The sequence below is a fragment of the Bos taurus genome, chromosome 3, assembly GCF_002263795.3.
Source record: "Bos taurus isolate L1 Dominette 01449 registration number 42190680 breed Hereford chromosome 3, ARS-UCD2.0, whole genome shotgun sequence".
NCBI lineage: Eukaryota > Metazoa > Chordata > Mammalia > Artiodactyla > Bovidae > Bos > Bos taurus.
This window is the reverse complement of record NC_037330.1, coordinates 57174777-57192119: the sequence shown is the minus strand read 5'-3', so window position 1 is coordinate 57192119 and position 17343 is coordinate 57174777. Positions and strand designations below refer to the sequence as shown.

At 36.2% G+C, this 17343-nt stretch overlaps 1 protein-coding gene across 1 annotated transcript in view; it reads right to left on the bottom strand.

Moving 5' to 3' along the window:
- Positions 1-3114: 3114 nt before the first annotated feature.
- The window catches only part of SELENOF (selenoprotein F), a 43742-nt gene continuing 29513 nt past the window's right edge, over positions 3115-17343 (bottom strand). The window contains exons 4-5 of the mRNA NM_001034759.2: positions 6658-6707; positions 3115-3976 (exon numbers count right to left, since the gene is read on the bottom strand). Of these exons, the coding sequence (NP_001029931.2) occupies positions 3845-3976; positions 6658-6707 (182 nt within the window). The 3' untranslated portion in view covers positions 3115-3844. The remainder of the gene's footprint in view (positions 3977-6657; positions 6708-17343) is intronic.

Here is a 17343-nt window from a genome sequence, read left to right as displayed (position 1 = left end):
AAACATGGTATATTCATATAAAGAACTATTATGCAGCCACAAAAAGAACTGAAGGACTGATACATGCTGTAATATGAATGAATCTTGAAGACATACTAAAGAAATCAGACACAAAAGGCACATACTGTGATTCTGTTTATACGAAATGTCCAGAATAGGCAAATTCATAGAGAAATCCAGAGACAACCTGGATAGGTGTCTAGGACTGAGGTTGTTTGGGTGTGGGATTGACTGCAGACGGGTACAGGATTTCTTTTTTGGAGTGATGAAAATCTTCTAAATTTAGATTGTAGTGATGGCTGGATAATTCTGTAAATATACTAAAAAACCAGTGAATTGTATACTCTAAGTAGGTGAATTTTAAATATGAAATGTCTCAATAAAAATGTTAAATTGCAGTTAATCCTCATTACTCACAGTAGTTATTATGTGCTATAAAGTCACTGTAAGCACTTAACTGGTGAACACAAAACTACTGCTTTTAGGGGATACATAGGGTTAGAATCCTGGAAGCCTCTGGTCACATTTTTGCTAACTTATGGGTACATAACCTTGCTTTGTGTTTCTGTTTAAAGACACCTTATTTAAAATATATTGCTTATTTAAAATATATTGCTAACAATGAACTCATGGCCAACAGCACTGCAACTCAAGCCTGAACAAAACTTACCTAAAAAAAAAAAAAAAAAAAAACTTAACTAAAACGAATTTTTTCCCAGAAGGCACATCGCAGCTTTCTTGCACTTATTAGGAACACTAGACAGCACTTTAGTACTGCGCTTGAGAGCCATTCTTAAGAGTGAAATCATCAACAAAAAGCCCAAAAATGCAAAATATGTAGCATTAAATCGACTGTGAAAAGGATGCTTGTTCACAGCATGAGCTGAAGCAAGGCAGAATGTCACTTTGTCTGACCTTGGCTGGGAATGTGTGCATTGGGGCACTCAGATTTTTCACTGCTTTGCACACATCCATGGCCGACTTCAAAAGCGCCAAGAGTATTGTGATTGGGTTACAATTATATTTCAATGAGCAGGTGAATTTGCAAATACGGAATTTGTGAATAAGGGTCAACTTTAGCTTAGTCTTTCTACCAAAATGGTTTTTAAAAAACATTTTGAATTTTAAGGTCTAAACTTCAGTCTTCTCATAATACTAGATAAAATGTTTTATGTATTCGTAGTCTGTTTCAAGACTAGCTAATAGGAAAGAACTAGTTTTAGAGGTCTCAGATCATTCTTAGTTTTATTCCTTTAGCATTTCTAGGTAATCATGTTTCACGCTAGATTCCTGGGTTAAAGACCAGTTTGAAGGCAAAATGAAAATGTTTATTTTAATCAGCAAAAGTCTAATTTGAATTTATCACAAACGCATGCGATCTTCTCCTAGAAAAAGTTGTCTGTCACCACAGGATGTAATTAGAATATACTTTAATTTTTAAGTAAAAGAAATAGTTACCTAGTTGTGCTCATATCTGTAATCTGTACTCCTACTTTCCATATATTTGTAGACACGCTTTCACATGGTAGCTACTGCCAATTTTAATTTCCAAAGTTTTTCAGTTTTGCTTTAAAAAATATTTTATGCATTTTATTAACTTTAATTTTAGATTGGCTTTCAAGTCTCAAATCCTCTTAAAACAGGAAATGTCAGCTCTTGCTCATAGCTCCTTCTAAGAGGCTTTTGCCAAATTCAGGAATTTAGAGACACATTTTAACTGCTTTACGTTGTAAGTAACAAAATGCTGGCATGGGGAACAAATTTATAAATATCAAGTGACTATTACATATCCATATCTGTGAACTTGAATAAGCTTAATCAAATGTCAAAATTTGGCTATAAAATGGTACTATTTTGGATCAGTATTTATATACCCTCTTCTTGGTAATCAAGATTTGTTTCTTTAAAAAGGTTTTAGCTGTTGATTGGAATTGGTGAAAAAGAGTTGGAACTGGCTAATTAACTCAAACTTCCCAATTAAAATAGAGCTTGGTAGATAACACATTTATTCATCAACTTAAGAACTTAAAAGTTTTTCAAAGTTTAAGGTTCTTCAGTCTCTTTTGATCTCTAATAACAACTTGGATACAATAGAGTTTTCAGGCTTCTCAATGCCAGATAACTCATTTGACTGGCTCCTCCTGTTTCTGTGCCAACCCCAGAAGTTCTGAAGTTTCACCCTTTCTATACAGCTGTTTCTCTGTATGTGGCAGCAATTCCTCTTTTGCTGGTTTTCCTCCACTTTCCATGATTGACTTCACTCTCTTTGTGTTCTGAATAACCACCATTTGTTGTTATTTTAGTTGGTAAGTCATGTCCAACTCTTATGTGACCCCATGGACAGAAGCCCACCAGGCTCCTCTGTCCATGGGATTTCCCAGGCAACAATACTGGAGTGGGGTGCTATTTCATTCCCCAGGGCATCTTCCCGACCCAGGGATTGAACTCCCGTCTCCTGCATTGGAAGACAGATTCTTTATCACTGAGCCATCAGGGAAGCCCAATAACCACCATTAGGGATTAGTATATTATCCAGGGCCTTGTACTATCAAAGTGATGGCTCTCTCCATTACTATGGATGACCAAAAATAGACCACAGCTTGTATGCCAGGACTTACAGCATTTTTTCATTTTCCAGCTGGCTTTTAAAATGTCTTAATTAAAATGACATGTCACAAAATGCCAGTAAATATTAACAACTGACCTCTGTTAAATATTCTACAACATTTCCTGGCAGAGCTGTCTTTAAAAGAATTTCAAATACCCTTCATTAAGATAGTTTATTTATTCTAAGATTGACTTAATACAGTAAGATTTTAGACCAATTTAATTTAGTAAGAGGTGTAAATGACCTAAAGTCATTTGGATGAATGCTGGTCTTAGTGAACCATCTTTTAAGAAGTCACTTTCATCACACAAAAGACTAAGCAAAGTCATTTTTAATAGCTCATAAAAAGAGAGGTAGTATTTTAAGAGATATTCCTTATATAATAAGGTATTAATGAAAATGTGTTCATTTTAAGTGTTTTTTGGCTTGGAACAAAGGCTTATATGAAAATAAAAATGTACTGAGAAATGTGTCATTTTTTAAACAGGAAAGATTTCAAATTCAGATAGATTTTTGAAACTTTTTATTTATATTTTGGTCTTACAAATGATCATTTTTAAATTGACTTTTCCATAAGAATGTAAAGCACAAAAATTTGCTAAGTATCAGGTCCACACAAATCCTCAGGAAGGTTTTCTGTGTAGTCTTCATTAATGCAAATCTTTGTGTGAATATTTCACTCTTACTGTAGATCTTGAATCTGTTTTACAATAATGCAGCCATAAAGTCTTTATGCAGTGCATTCATTATAAACTATACATTTCTATTAAAAGGAAGGCTGGGTGTACAAAAATATGAGAGGATCTGGGGAACAGGCAATCTCTTGAGGCTCGGTATGTCTTACTTGCTTTCAAGTTTGTTGTTGTTACTTTCAAAGAGCACACAGCACACGAGGCACAATAATCATCTCCCTTATTAACCTCCTTAATTTAAAAATCTGTTGTTCATAAAACTGACCAATTATCACAAACTATCATTTGCATAATTAACCACAAGTCTATTAGAAGGCATTCTGTTACTAGTGGTATCAACAAATGATGGATGGAAACTTATAAAAAAGGGTTTTGTTAACTTCTTACCTATCATGGGCTGCGCTGCTGCTTGAACTTTTAATTAGATGTTTAATGCCTCACAGTAAAAGACTGATCAATGGAAGAAAGCAAAACTAAATTATTTTCTAGGTGCTATAGTGTTTCATTGAACAAGGTAACAGAAAGATAGGACAAAATTTAAGATTTATATGCGTTCCAACTTTTCACTCAGGAATTCTTCTACACTGTCTGTGTTCCATTTGAGGATGCTTAGTTCTTCAGCAATGTTCCCACTGTCGTCCAAAAGCTTTAGCACAGGGTCTGAACCGCGAACATACTACAAAAAAGAGGAATATAATTTTCTGCTTAGAAGGAGTCTTCTTAAGCTTCAACCAAAATCCAAACCAATTCAATCTAGCTTAACTAAATTTAATAATAATAAGCTTTTAAAGTCTTTTAGGATTTCATAAAAAATAGGGGGAAAAAAACCACACTTTACTTTTGAAGAGAAACACTTGCTGTGGATCAAGACAGTTTTACTTGGGGTTTAAGCTTACTTTTGAATATAACAAGTGTTTATTGCATACATGAAGAGAATGATAATTAAGAGCGATGTTAAAAAAGACTGTGCCTACCAATTATCAGATAATTCTACACTGGACTTTCATTCGATTTCTTAAACCAGAGAAAATTAATTTTGTTGTAAATAGTTTATAATCTGGTTGGATTCCTAAAACTTCAGACCTAAGTAGCAGGGTCCAATATTTCGCCTGAAGGCTCTGAGGAATTCTTACTCTGGGTAAATGGGATAACAAACATGATCCCATTCATTAAGTGATCAATCTTCAATGCTAAATTAAGGACCACATAACTAGAATGTAGCAGTGATGATAAAGGGAGCTCTGAGAACTTCTTTTAGCAATTATGCTTCAGTTTTTCTAGGGTTGTGAACTCGGGAGATGAAGACAAGCTCTGATGTGATTATTAGCATTGGGTATATTCTCAACCCATTTGTGGCCCTCTAAGCTAATGAAGCAATAACATTACTACTAAAATCTTTTGGATCAGAATATCTATATAAACTGTGCTTAAAAACTTCATTTTTTAATTAAAAAAAAACTCAGTCACAAAATTAGAAACTACATAGAACACAGCTGCAAAAATATTCAAATATTAAATCAAACCCAACAATGTATAAAGAATCATATACCATGACCAATTTGGATTTGCTCCAAGTATACAAAGCTGGTGCAATATTTGAAAATGAATTAATGTAATCCATTATTACCAACAGGCTAAACAAGAAATCTTGTATCAACAAATGCAGAGAAAGCATCCTGTCACATGCTACAAAATGGATGAACCTCAAAGACATCACGCTAAAGTGAAATAAGCCAGTCATGAAAGGATATGAAGTATCTAAAGCAGTCAAAATCATAGAAACAAAGTTGGTTGCCATGGGTGGGAGACAGGAGAGAGGGGAATTAGTATTTAATGGATATAGAGTTTCAGTTTTGCAAGATGAAAAAATTCTAGATCTACTGCACAACAGTGTGAATATATTTAACACTACTGAACTGTGCTCTTAACATTGAACTTACCATCCTAACTGCTTTTAAGTTTTAAATTTTTGACTGCACAGCATGTGGGATCTCAGTTCCCTGACCAGAGACGAAACCTGTGTCCCCATGGGGTCTTAAGTGCTGGACCACTAGGGAAATTTCTTAAAAAATTTTTTTAACCGTAATTAAAATTTTAAACAGTGAGCAAAAGATCTTAGATTCACCACAGAAGATATACAGATGGCAAATAAGCATGTGAAATGATGCTCAATTAAGAAAATGCAAATGAAAATGAGATAACAACACACTTATTAGAATGGCTAAAATTCAAACACTGACAATAACTAATTTTGATGAATGTGGATCAACAGGAACTCCCATCTATTATTAAGGGACTGCAGCATATAGCTACTTCGGAAAACAGTTTAGCTTTGTAAGAAGTGCCCAACAGTCTTACTATATGATTCAGTAATTGTGCTTCTAGGATAAGATAAACTTGCTGCTGCTGCTAAGTCACTTCAGTCGTGTCCAACTCTGTGTGACCCCATAGACGGCAGCCCACCAGGCTCCCCCTGTCCCTGGGATTCTCCAGGCAAGAACACTGGAGTGGGTTGCCATTTCCTTCTCCAATGCATGAAAGTGAAAAGTGAAAGGAAAGTCGCTCAGTCATGTCCGACTCTTCGCGACCCCATGGACTGCAGCCCACCAGGCTCCTCCGTCCATGGGACTTTCCAGGCAAGAATACTGGAGTGGGGTGCCACTGCCTTCTCCAAAGATAAACTTATGTCTACATAAAAATGTACACAGCACTGTTACTTGTAATTGCTAAAAACTGGAAGTGACCACCATGCCCTTCCACAGGTGAACAGAAAAACAAACCACGATATAACAGAATATTGTTCATATTATTCAGCATTAGAAAGAAATGAGCTATTCAGCTACAGAAAAGACACAAAGGAAATGTAAATGTATATCAAGTTAAATCTGAAATCTGAAAAAACTATCTACTATATAATTCCAACTATATGATAACCTGGAAGAGCCAAGACTATAGAGACAGTAAAAAGGTCAGTGGTTGCCCAGTGTTTGGCAGGGGTGGGGTGTGGAGCACCGGGGAGTTTTGGGAACAGTGAAACTTCTGTATGATACTATAATGGTGGATATATGACATTATGCATTTGGTAAAACTCCTAGAACTGGACAAAGAATAAGTCCTAATGCAAACTATGAAATTCACTTAATAATGTATTAATATTGGTTCATCTGCAAATGTACATCAATGTAGGATGTTAATAAGGTAACTGGACGATGGAGATGGGAGTATATGAAAACTCTAGAATCAATTTTTCTATAAACCTAAAATTGTTCTAAAAAATAAAAGTTAATTTAAAATATAAATAATTTTTAAATTAAAAAAAAAAGCTGGAAAAAAAGGATCACATTAAAATTACATTACCTTGATTTGTAGTCCTTTGAATAGCTTGGGTTTATCACTCCTGACGAAAGCTTTAAAGAAAAGAAAAATAGATTCAAATTGTCACTTCCAGATATAAGCGACTATAAAGATCAATACAGAAAGGAAAAATAAATACAACAAATAAAAAAATTAGATTCTTTTCTATATGGGAAAACCAAGGAAGTTAAAACACCTATAAGTAGAAAGATATCCCATATTGGAAAGACTAAATATTTTAAGATGTCATTTCAAGTTAATAAAAACCCCAAATTACAATAGGATTTTAAGGGCTTGACAAAATGACAACAAAACTCTGTAAGAGTATAAGAGTATATAAGAGTAAATGTTTGAGAATAGAGCAGTTTAAAAAAAGTAAAATATGGGAGAATTTGTTCAACTGTTATTTAATATACTATGTGATACTTATTATCAGAATGGATAAGACAAAGGAACAGATTAGGAAATCTAGAGAGTTCAAAACACCTCTATTTTTTTATATGGTAAAGCTATCAAGCCAGAGAGAGAGAAAGAAAAAGATTATGTATGCATGTGTCTGGGAGTGTGTATGTGTGTATTATGCAATAAATACTTTTGAATATCTATTGTATACCAGACAGCAGAGATAAAGCTATACAAAACAGACAGGACTCCTGCTCTTATGGAGTTTATAGTCTGGTGGGGAAGAAAGATGCTAAACAAGTAATCATTCAACTGATAATCTGAATTGTGATAAGTGTTTAAAAAAAAGATTTGGATTATTACCATGACATTTAACACAGACAACCTGGATAAATAAAATAAAAATTTCCTACATATGATTCTAAAGAAAATGATTTATAAATGTGCCTCTATAAAAACGCAAACACAGTATAGCAAAACACCACTAGAAACAAAGTTAAAGTAAAAATGACAAATTGGGGAAAATTATTTCTAACAGTATATAAGAGGGCTCCTATTAATAATAATAAAAAATACTAGGTACTAGAATGAACTAAGGACAGGAACATGTAATATACAAATACACTAGTGGTCACTAAACATTTGAAATAAATGTTCAACCTCAGAAAATAATCCAAGAACTGTCAAAACAATGAGGTAACCTTATTTGGAGTGGCAAAAATTAAAAAGAATAGTTAAGGTTAGAGAGGGGGTAGAGAACATTTTGCTGAGGGTTAGCTGTGGGAGAAATATAAATGGACACATCCTTCCTGAAGGATTTTTAGCAAAAAGAACCAATGTCTTAAAAATGTGCACACTCTTTAGACCTGCAAGTATCTTTCTCAGAATTTCTTTATTCTGAGGAAACAATGACACTATATAAGGCAAACACAGATACAAGGTCCTGCTAACCAAGTCTGGATCTGAAAATAATCTAAGTGTGTAAAAGGCTATTGCTTAAATAAATTAACATGGACCTCACTCACATGTATGTGTGTTTCATACACACCCAATCATTTAAAAATTGTATTAATCTATATTTAGTGATATAGACACAAATGCATATAAAGGTTTAGAGATCAGTTTGTTTTCCATGGTTATTAAAAAAAGATACATTGTTTTTATATATTTACATTAATGTATTTATATATTTATCTGTAAATATATATTTGCAAAGGAAAAAGGTTGGAAGCATTCAACGAAATTTAAAAAAAAAGATTAAGTGAGAAAATATAAAATACTTAGCAGAATACACCTAATAGTTCAAAACAATAACTATTATTTTAATAGGAGTTATATCTGGAGCACAGGGTTTGGGGAAGTTTTAAATAAATATCTTCCTTTTTGGGTTACTATTGATCTACATTTTACCAAGTCTTTAGTAATGATCATATCTTAACTGTCCAAGTTAGAAAATTTTACAATATATTAAAAAAATATACAAGTAACATGTTTCATTTAGATATAAGACAGTTCTTAATACCAGTTCTATAATCATTTGCATTAGTTTCCAATTAGATTTTATAGTGACAGGCATGCTTTTGAGAACTTATCTTTTCTTTTTTTTAACTTATTTGGCTGCACTGGGTCTTAGTTGTGGCACGTGGGATCTAGTTTCCCGACCAGGGATCAAATCTGGGCCCCCTGAACTGGGAGTGCAGTTAGCCACTGGAGCGCCAGCGAAGTCCTGAGAACTTATTTTTTAAACTAAGAATCAACTAGCAATAGAACTGTAGACATGTTTCACTATGAAGATCTTTATATATGTGCATCTAGGACAACCAAACAAAAATTAATAAATACTTTTTCTTTTCAAGGTTTTGCAGAACTGTTGGAAGAGATTTAGATATCCCATCTGAATTTCCCCCACTATATTTAGTTCAAAATAAAATTGATTCTACTATTCTGGCTTATTAGAATGTCTTCTCTATTACCTTCATCCTTTCAGATTTGTCCAAATACTCCTGAGTTCCCAAATGAAAATGAGCTTGTGATATCCTGTGGGTTTTATACCATTCCTTTGGCAAATGCTATAATGCACACCTGTGCAAAGCATCATTTAACACAGTTTGTTTACAACTACAAAAAAAATATCTCTAGAGAAAAGAACTACTCTTAAATATTTTTTCGTATTTCTAACAAAAGCTATAACTTTGTCTTTCAGAAGATTTTTAACAGGCTGGAATGAGGAATACATTTAAAAGAAATATTAAGATGAGTCACTTAATGACTCATGGAGAGTGAAATAATGACTATCTTCATCTGTTCTTTTCTCTTCTCTCTGCTATGTATAAATCCACAAGCTCCTAATTTTGAATGAAGGAAACATCCATTAAATACACTGTAGTGGCAAAACACATTTTATAGGCGGTAAACTAAACTTTTAAAAGATATTTGAATATTTACTATATACACACAGCACTAGGATCGACTATATGAGAATATGAGACTTGCAAAAAAACATCCCAGAGTAACTTATTTTTCTACTTTACTTTCTGCTGTTTTATTTTTTTAAATCTTTTTTCTTTTATTTTTTTTTTGGCTGCACTGGGTCTTTGCCGCTGTGTGCAGGCTTTCTCTAGCTGTGGAGAGCAGGGGCTCCTCTCTCCCTGTGGTGTGAGGGTTTCACATAGCTGTGGCTGCTCTTGTTGTGGGGCAAAAGCCCTTGGTGCACATCAGTAGCTGCGGCGTGTGGGCTCAGCAGTTGCTGGTGCTTGGGCTCAGTAGCTGGGGCACACAGCCTTAGTTGGCCCTGCAGCATGTAGGATCTTCCCAGACCAGGGACTGAACTGGTTTCCCCTGCACTGCACATTCATTCTTAACTACTACATCACCAGGGAAGCCCTCTGCTGTTCTAAAAATAACTAACTAAATGATATCAGCCTGAAGATTCCTAGAGATTAATTCAGCCACTATTTCAAGGAAATGTTCTTATGCCATTTAACTATTTGTCAATTACCAAGGCAGATTTGTAAATAACAATTTAAAGTGATCAAATATACAGAAATGATTAGAAAACAGGTTAAATGATTCAGTTTCATTAAGATTCTTATCAGCATGGCATTTGTGCAGCTGCCTAGAAGTCAGGGTAAATATTTGCTATATATACTGCTTACAAAGTCATAGGACTCTTCTTATAATTCAGAAGCTCTTCAAAGTTAACTGAAGAGTATTAAAAAATAAAAATCTATCTTCCAAAAGAGGATAAGTGGGGATGAGGGGTAATAGGAAGGATATGTCTAGAAATAAAAAAAAGTTTGAACTATTATTTTCAAAATCATAAACAAGTGAAAATATAGAAGCAAAATATACTTTGCTAGATATAATGATGTATCTTTGATCACATTAGAAGCAGTCATACAATGTACTCTATTGGTTTAAAGATTTAATAAATAAAGGCTTGCTGCTGCTGCTGCTAAGTTGCTTCAGTAGTGTCCGACTGTGTGATCCCATAGACGGCAGCCCACCAGGCTTCGCCATCCCTGGGATTCTCCAGGCAAAAACACTGGATTCGGTTGCCATTTCCTCCTCCAATGCATGAAAGTGAAAAGTGAAAGTGAAGTTGCTCAGTCGGGTCCAACCCTTCGTGACCTCATGGACTGCAGCCTACCAGGCTCCTCCATCCATGGGATTCTCCAGGCAAGAGTACTGGAGTGGGGTGCCATTGCCTTCTCCAAAATAAAGGCTTAGAGCAGGTACAATTAAGATTTGTGAAGTGCCAATACAAAGTTACATGGAATGATAATTAGGTATTTTACTGTTGATTAGAAATAAGTACATTTGAATCAGTATATATTCTAAATAAAAAGGTCATATCATATCCAGAAACAATAATACAAAGAGAAGAGCACCAGCAACAACAACAAGAGAACTGAATTCTCAAGTGTGCTCAATAAAAACTACTGGGAATCCATATATTTCTAAAATAAGAAAATGTACTATTGTATACAAACTATCTGGAGTTTGTATCATGACTTATTTTGGTCCTTCCAACAAGACAATTTAAAAGCATTTAAAAACATTCAGAGAATGGCAACTTAAATAAAATAATCTGAGAAGACTGGAGGTACGATAACGAAGACAAGACAGACTAAAAAGATTATCACTTTTCAGATCAGAATAAAAAAGTCAGAAAAGGACTACTGAAGACTATATATTCATAAAAGGTATATAACCAATGTAAACATAGGCTTTTAACCAGATTCCCATTTGTCAAAAGTGGAACCTCCCTTGAAATGGATAACTTTAGTAAATACACTCATTCATTCAATATGTATCTGAATTCCTCTTAATATGAGGTACAGTGTTAGGATGACTGGGAGTATATTAGTGATAAAAAATTTAAAAATTGAACTTTAAGGAGTTCCTCCAGAAAAACCTCTATTTCTGCTTCATCAGATCAGATCAGTCGCTCAGTCGTGTCCGACTCTTTGCGACCCCATGAATCGCAGCACGCCAGGCCTCCCTGTCCATCACCAACTCCTGGAGTTCACCCAGACCCACGTCCATCGAGTCAGTGATGCCATCCAGCCATCTCATCCTCTGTCGTCCCCTTCTCCTCCTGCCCCCAATCCCTCCCAGCATCAGAGTCTTTTCCAATGAGTCAACTCTTCGCATGAGGTGGCCAAAGTACTGGAGTTTCAGCTTTAGCATCATTCTTTCCAAAGAAATCCCAGGGCTGATCTTCAGAATGGACTGGTTGGATCTCCTTGCAGTCCAAGGGACTCTCAAGAGTCTTCTCCAACACCACAGTTCAAAAGCATCAATTCTTTGGCGCTCAGCCTTCATCATACACTATGCTTAAAGCCTATTGTGGATCACAACAAACTGAAAAATTCTTAGAGATGGGAATACCAGACCAACGTATTTTGCCTAGAGAAATACCAACAACCTCAGATATGCAGATGATACCACTCTAATGGCAGAAACTGAAGAGGAATTAAAGAGCCTCTTGATGATGGTGAAATAGAAGAGCAGAAAAGCTGGCTTGAAATTCAACATTCAAAAAATGAAGATCATGGCATCTGGTCCCATCATTTCAAGGCAAACAGAAGGAGAAAAAGTGGAAGCACCGATGGATTCTATTTTCTTGGGCTCCAAAATCACTGTGGACAGTGACTGAGGCCATGAAATCCAAAGATGCTTGATCCTTGGAAGGGAAGCTATGACAAACCTAGATAGTGTAATAAAAAGTACAGACATCAGTTTGCTGACAAAGGTCCATATAGTCAAAGCTATGGCTTTTCCAGTAATTGTGTACAGATGTGAGAGTTGGACCATAAAGAAGGCTGAGTGTTGAAAAATTGATACTTTTGAATTGTGGTGCTGGAGAAGACTCTTGAGAGTACCCTGGACTGCAAGGAGATCAAACCAGTCAAATCTAAAGGAAATCAACCCTGAACATTCACTGGAAGGACTGTTGCTGAAGCTGAGGCTCCAATACTTTGGCCACCTGATGTGAATAGCCAACTCACTAGACAGCTCCTGATGCTGGAAAAGATTGAAGGCAAAAGGAGAAGGGGGCGGCAGAGGATGAGATGGCTAGATAGCATCACCGACTCAATGGACATGAATCTGAGCAAACTCTGGGAGACAGTGGAAGATAGAGGAGCTGCAGTCCATGGGGTTGCAGAGTCAAACATGACTTAGCGATTGAACAACAAAGTTTGCTAGAGGCAGAAGATCAGTAAAGCAAATACATACATTAAAATATTATGCAGGAAATGCTATGGAACACAATGCGGAGAGTGAAAAATTCTGTGCAAAAGTAATCCCCAAATGTTTGAATTGACTTTTGAATGAATAGGGGTTCATCACAAGAATGGGCAAAAAGCATAAGTCAGGAAGAACATGCAGTGTGTGCAAAGACTTAGAGGTCAGAGTTCAGAGAACTGCAAGAGTTCTGCATATAAACTAAAGACATAAACCTAGAAAAGAGAGTCCATGTCATGATAGGTCTTGTTTATGATGCTGAGTTTGACATTTATTCTCTATGTTATGGGGAACCACAGAGAATTTTAAATAAGAGGTTCACATAATCAAATCTGTCTTCTGGAAAAGGTCTTTTTGGTAGTTGTGTAGGAGAGATAATAGAAGAAAAGGGAAGAAAACAGGTAGGCCAGATAACGAGTAACTAATTCTTTCAGATAAAGATGCTAAAGGCTGATTAAAATCACAGAATAGGCCAAAGGAGTAAGATATAAAGATATGAAATAAGTTATTAAGGAGGAGGAAGAGACACAACTTGGTGACTAGCTGGGTAAAAAGTATGCAAGTGTTAATCATGCGTCTCGGGTTTCATGCTAATACTTTTGCTTGATGATACTGCCATTTGTGGAAATAGTGAAGAAGACAGTGTAGTTTTAGAGAAGAGGATTAATTTAATTTTTGAATGTTCTGGGTTTAAGGCCTCTCTACTAAAAATATAAAAAGGCAAAATGACTGTCTGAGGAGGCCTTACAAATAGCTGAGAAAAGAAGAGAAGCAAAAGGCAAAGGAGAAAAAGAAAGATACATCCATCTAAATGCAGAGTTCCAAAGAATAGCAAGGAGAGATAAGAAAGCCTTCCTCAGTAAACAATGTGGAAAAGACTAGGGATCTCTTTAAGAAAATTAGAGATACCAAGGAAACATTTCATGCAAGGATGGGCACAATAAAGGACAGAAATGGTATGGATCTAACAGAAGCAGAAGATATTAAGAAGAGGTGGCAAGAATACACAGAAGAGCTACAGAAAAAAGATCTTAACAACCCAGATAACCACAATAGTGTGATCACTCATCTAGTGCCAGACATCTTGGAGTGTGAAGTCAAGTGGGCCTTAGGAAGCATCACTAGGAACAAAGCTAGCGGAGGTGATGGAATTCCCGCTGATCTATTTCAAATACTAAAAAATGATTCTGTGAAAGTGCTGTATTCAATATGCCGGCAAATATGGAAAACTCAGCAGTGGCCACAGGACTGGAAAAAGTCAGTTTTCTTTTTTTTTGATGTACTTACTGCATTTTTTATTTTTATTTTATTTTTAAACTTTACATAATTGTATTAGTTTTGCCAAATATCAAAATGAATCTGCCACAGGTATACCTGTGTTCCCCATCCTGAACCCTCCTCCCTCCTCCCTCCCCATACCATCCCTCTGGGTCGTCCCAGTGCACTAGCCTCAAGCATCCAGTATCGTGCATCGAACCTGGACTGGCATCTCATTTCATACATGATATTTTACATATTTCAATGCCATTCTCCCAAATCTTCCCACCCTCTCCCTCTCCCACAGAGTCCATAAGACTGTTCTATACATCAGTGTCTCTTTTGCTGTCTTGTACACAGGGTTATTGTTACCATCTTTCTAAATTCCATATATATGCGTTAGTATACTGTATTGGTGTTTTTCCTTCTGGCTTACTTCACTCTGTATAATAGGCTCCAGTTTCATCCACCTCATTAGAACTGATTCAAATGTATTCTTTTTAATGGCTGAGTAATACTCCATTGTGTATATGTACCACAGCTTTCTTATCCATTCGTCTGCTGATGGACATCTAGGTTGCTTCCATGTCCTGGCTATTATAAACAGTGCTGCGATGAACACTGGGGTACACGCGTCTCTTTCCCTTCTGGTTTCCTCAGTGTGTATGCCCAGCAGGGGGATTGCTGGATCATAAGGCAGTTCTATTTCCAGTTTTTTAAGGAATCTCCACACTGTTCTCCATAGTGGCTGTACTAGTTTGCATTCCCACCAACAGTGTAAGAGGGTTCCCTTTTCTCCACACCCTCTCCAGCATTGATTATTTGTAGACTTTTGGATCGCAGCCATTCTGACTGGTGTGAAATGGTACCTCACAGTGGTTTTGATTTGCATTTCTCTGATAATGAGTGATGTTGAGCATCTTTCATGTGTTTGTTAGCCATCTGTATGTCTTCTTTGGAGAAATGTCTATTTAGTTCTTTGGCCCATTTTTTGATTGGGTCATTTATTTTTCTGGAGTTGAGCTGTAGGAGTTGCTTTTATATTTTTGAGATTAGTTGTTTGTCAGTTGCTTCATTTGCTATTATTTTCTCCCATTCTGAAGGCTGTCTTTTAACCTTGCTGATAGTTTCCTTTGATGTGCAGAAGCTTTTAAGGTTAATTAGGTCCCATTTGTTTATTTTTGCTTTTATTTCCAATATTCTGGGAGGTGGGTCATAGAGGATCCTGCTGTGATGTACGTCAGAGAGTGTTTTGCCTATGTTCTCCTCTAGGAGTTTTATAGTTTCTGGTCTTACGTTTAGATCTTTAATCCATTTTGAGTTTATTTTTGTGTATGGTGTTAGAAAGTGTTCTGGTTTCATTCTTTTACAAGTGGTTGACCAGATTTCCCAGCACCACTTGTTAAAGAGATTGTCTTTAATCCATTGTATATTCTTGCCTCCTTTGTCAAAGATAAGGTGTCCATATGTGCGTGGATTTATCTCTGGGCTTTCTATTTTGTTCCATTGATCTATATTTCTGTCTTTGTGCCAGTACCATACTGTATTGATAACTGTGGCTTTGTAGTAGAGCCTGAAGTCAGGTAGGTTGATGCCTCCAGTTCCATTCTTCTTTCTCAAGATCGCTTTGGCTATTCGAGGTTTTTTTGTATTTCCATACAAATTGTGAAATTATTTGTTCTAGCTCTGTGAAGAATACTGTTGGTAGCTTGATAGGGATTGCATTGAATCTATAAATTGCTTTGGGTAGTATACTCATTTTCACTATATTGATTCTTCCAATCCATGAACATGGTATATTTCTCCATCTATTAGTGTCCTCTTTGATTTCTTTCACCAGTGTTTTATAGTTTTCTATATATAGGTCTTTAGTTTCTTTAGGTAGATATGAAAAGGTCAGTTTTCATCTCAATCCCAAAGAAGGTCAATGCCAAAGATTGTTCAAACTACCGCACAATTGCACTCATTTCACATGCTTGCAAAGTAAGGCTCAAAATTCTCCAAATGAGGCTTCAACAGTAGGTGAACTGAGAACTTTCAGATGTACAAGCTGGATTTAGAAAAGGCAGAGGAACCACAGATTAAATTGCCAACATCCAATAGACTACAGAAAAAGAAAGGGAATTCTAGAAAAACATCTACTTCTGCTATTGACTAACTAAAGCCTTTGACTGTGTGGATCACAACAAACTGTGGAAAATTCCTCAAGAGATGGGAATACCAGACCACCTTACCTGCCTCCTGCAAAACCCACATATAGGTCAAGAAGCAACAGAACTGGACATGGAAAAGTAGACTGGTTCCAAACTGGGAAAGGAGTATGTCAAGGCTGTATACTGTCACCCTGCTTTTTAACTTATATGCGGAGTGTACAGTGTTAGTTGCACCTCAGTCATGTCCAACTCTTTTGCGACCCCATGGACTATAGCCCACCAGGCTCCTCTGTCCATGGAGTTCTCAAGGCAAGAATACTGGAGTGGGTTGCCATTTCCTTCTCCAGGGGATCTACCCGACCCAGGGGTTGAATACAGCTCTCCTCCACTGCAGGCATATTTTATACCATCTGAGCCACCAGGGAAGCCCCCAGTGTAACTGTATAATGTAATATTATTTAGCCATAAAAAGGAATTAAGTTCTGAAATACACTACAATATGATGAATCTTAAAAACACATTAAGTGAAAGAAGTAAGTAAAAAAAGACCTCATATTATGATTCCATTTATCTGGAGTCAGAAAATCCACTGGAATAGAAAGCAGACTAGTGGCCACCAGGGGCTGGGAAAGTGGAAATGAGAAATTAAAGTGTGTGTCCTTCAAACTGTGGGCAGGACTGAATGGAGCTATCTTTCCTTATGGAGGTCAGGATCCCTGTCTCCTCCACATGGAAGCACAAGAAAATAAACTCAAAATTTCTAAGAAATCGATCACTCTAGACCTCAATTATAAAGTAAAAGGCAGTTCTATTGTCAGCCCAGTATCTGCACCCACCAATCAGGCACTCCTTTTCTCAGGAACCCCTTTGGACAACTTCAGCCTCTAAGATAATGAGCCTTCCAAAATATGGATTTTTAACAAATTCAAATAGTTGTACATCATGTGAAATGCTGGGTTGGATGAAGCACAAAGTGGAATCAAGATTGCCGGGAGTTAATATCAATAACCTCAGATATGCAGATGATACCACCCTTCTGGCACAAAGCGAAGAGGAACTAAAGAGCCTCTTGATGAAGGTAAAAGAGAAGAGTGAAAAGGCTGGCTTAAAACTCAACATTCATAAA